The sequence below is a fragment of the Notothenia coriiceps genome, unplaced genomic scaffold (genome assembly GCF_000735185.1).
Source record: "Notothenia coriiceps isolate Sejong01 unplaced genomic scaffold, NC01 NC01_scaffold00037931, whole genome shotgun sequence".
NCBI classification, from domain to species: domain Eukaryota; kingdom Metazoa; phylum Chordata; class Actinopteri; order Perciformes; family Nototheniidae; genus Notothenia; species Notothenia coriiceps.
In genome coordinates, this window is record NW_011370632.1 from 224 (window position 1) to 3,323 (window position 3,100).

Sequence of the window (3,100 nt, forward strand, 5' to 3'; positions counted from 1 at the left end):
TTATTATATTTTGTATTTATTTGATTGAATACATTATTCACAGTTTAATAATAATAATTTAAAAAAAAATATATATATATATGTTATGTTCTGTGATAATTTTTTCTGCTGTACCGAAAACGTACCGAACCCAACCGTGTCCTAAAAACCGAGATACGTACCGAACCGAAATGTTTGTGAACTGTTACACCCCTAGTATATTGTGTTTTTCTGTTTCAGGAAACTTGACTGTTTCTCATTCACTGATTGGCTAATGACATCACAGGTGCATTATGGGATAGCTGTTTGAGTTACCTTGGCGGTACAGTTGATGAGAGGTTCTCCTTGGGGTTTCAGTCCGATGACCTGCAGAAATTCATTTTTACATACTCTCATTATTTTCTTATTATTTATCATTTCTTACAATGACATTCAATAAAATGAAAATCTGTCCGGACTCCTGAGTCGTGATTAAATTCCTCTGATGTGAAAATAGAGACACCGAAGATGCTCTGTAATGTCTTCATTGTATTTTAATAAATGATCACTGTAATAAGGCCTTCCTGTTGTAGAGGAATGGGGGGACGGGTGGTACTGACCCGGTTCATCTTGATGATGATGCAGGGTTTCCCTTCGGCGTATCCAAAGCTGCTGTCCGACAGACCTGAGCACTGGCGTAACAGACTGCGTTTGAACTGGCAAACCTTTTTCACCGGCTCGGCGTCCTGATCCGTGTATTCGCCCACCAGACACAGGTCGTTACGCTCCTGAACACTGTCGTTATAATCTGAAAAACAAGAACATCAACCAGACTTTTATTGTGATGGTCCTAATGTTAATCTACTGGATTTCCTGTTCTGAAGTCAGGGAGGAAACCAATCAGTGGCCCGCCTCCTGCTCGGTGTCATCACCGCTTATGTTACGATTGCTGTTTACACCAAAAAGCTGATGGATGGTTCTGTTATAAACTCAGTAATCTCAGACAGGAAACATCAGCAGCTGGTTGTTGTTTACATCTGTGTGAACCTCTAGAGAATTATGATTATCTCAGAAAGGAAACATATCAAGCCCATGCAGTTATTGGGCTTAGTGTAACATGGTGTCCTGCTGAGACGTTCCTTTAGGGTGTCGGTTTGTGCTTACTCTGCAGGAAGTTGTGCAGGTGTTGGGTGTACTTGTTGTAGTTTGTAGGGTCACTGCGGTTGAAGGAGATTTCAGCGGCATGAGGACGAATCACCAAACCTGCATTCAACAAAATAGATTTGAGATCAATGGTAATTCAGAACCTAGAAATGATTTCATGGCACATGATCATTATGCACACATAACAGTAAACAGGAAGTCAACTGGAGAATCTGTCAGAGTGAATTCACCTGGACTGGGCACTCGGTCCTGATAGGTCGGGATGTTTTCATCCAGAGTTTGTAACATCACCCACATGGTAAGACAAAACATCCCCGCCAGAAACGCATAGAAGACGAAGTAGAAGAGAAGGATGAGACCTGAGGGAGCCATTCAGAGAGCAGTTTCATTGAAACAGAAGAGGAAACAAACCATCAAACACAAAAAACAAACAAACACTCACACACACAGACAAAACAAGGCCCTGCTCAATCAACTGATTCAAGCTGCAACCCTCAATCAATATGCATAACTGCACTATCAATATAACCACATCAAATACGTGAGCACAGCGTATATAACTATCTCTAATTCTTATATTGATGTTTGTTCAGAGTGTGTCTTCAGAGTGCTTAGAGTGTTTCTTCAGATTAATGTCCTGAATGTTTGGAAATCAGATACAGAGACACGATCCGGAGAGACAATTTCATCATAACAGAATCCCTCAGGTCTTTCCAGGTGTTTCTAGGTGTTTCTTTTTCTAGGTGGTTTGACATCATAGGACTGAGTCCAGCTCCATTACCGGAGCCGTGAGCAACCTTCAACCTCGGGCCGGAGCGAGCTGCTTGGAGTATTTGATTAAACCATGTCCTGGCTGTAGGTAGGGCCTGCTTTAGTCCCAGCAATGTAGGCCAGTACCAGGGTCTGAAAGCCTCTCTGCAGACACTGGCAGTCAGTGAAGGGAGTGGAGGAGAGGTGAAGGGTGAGAGGAACAGTCAAGCTGCTGCGTTCTGCATGAGCTGGATGACCAGAGCCTGGACCAGAACCTGCATCACCTTCTGGATCAGTAGGTATCCTCCTGATCAGGGGTATAGTGCTATTTCCATAAGTGCCGGAGCGCACCTATGACTCGCGCATGAATGTTGTGGCACGACCACAAAAAGAGAAGCATATGGACATAGCTACGATATAAAAACTGTGCAAAGGTATTTAGTATCTTATCCATTGGAACATGTTTAAGTGGGGAGTGGACCTAACATCCTCTAGGTGTTTTTTTAACATTTTGAAGCTAAATGCATCAATCTGGTGCACTTTGAGGGCAAAGTTAAGGACTAGAACTCTGGCTACTGATCTATGGATACATCTCTCAACAACACCCATGTGAAACAGAACTGTAAACAGATTTACTTTTTCTTTATGCATATTTTACTAATCAATCCCCTTTTAAACGGTATTCTTGTTTTACTGTTATATAGTATGAAATGGATTTATATTTTATTTAACCAGTTTTTATTTATTCAGCTTAAAACAGGAGAAACAGACAGGAGACAGCTCTCTTCCGCCTTGGTCTAGAAACAGCTTCTTATATCCGTTATTCAGCTCATGCTAACAACAACAATCCCCGGTAACGGTGGGCTCTTGTTCGCTCGCTCGCTCACACAACATACCCTACAAAATACGCGGCATGTGTACGGCTCCTTAAGGTACTGCACTTTGTGAAGTGCCGGAGCGGCGTTCAGCACTACACCCCTGCTCCTGATGGTGTTCTGGGTCAGTACGTATCCTCCTGATGGTGTTCTGGTATCCTCCTGATGGTGTTCTGGTATCCTCCTGATGGTGTAATGGTATCCTCCTGATGGTGTTCTGGTATCTTCCTGGTTGTGTAATGGTATCCTCCTGATGGTGTAATGTGGTGTAATGGTATCCTCCTGATGGTGTTCTGGTATCCTCCTGATGGTGTTCTGGTATCCTCCTGATGGTGTAATGGTATCCTCCTGAT

At 42.8% G+C, this 3,100-nt stretch overlaps 1 protein-coding gene across 1 annotated transcript; it reads right to left on the reverse strand.

Moving 5' to 3' along the window:
• Nucleotides 1-294: 294 nt before the first annotated feature.
• LOC104967877 (sodium/potassium-transporting ATPase subunit beta-3-like) lies at nt 295-1,494 on the reverse strand (the record flags this gene model as incomplete). Its single annotated transcript, XM_010797410.1, has 4 exons — nt 1,353-1,494; nt 1,123-1,221; nt 579-766; nt 295-345 (listed from the first exon to the last, which is right to left on the reverse strand). Coding segments are annotated over exons 1-4 (480 nt in total), but the record flags the coding sequence as incomplete, so codon positions are not given.
• Nucleotides 1,495-3,100: the final 1,606 nt, after the last annotated feature.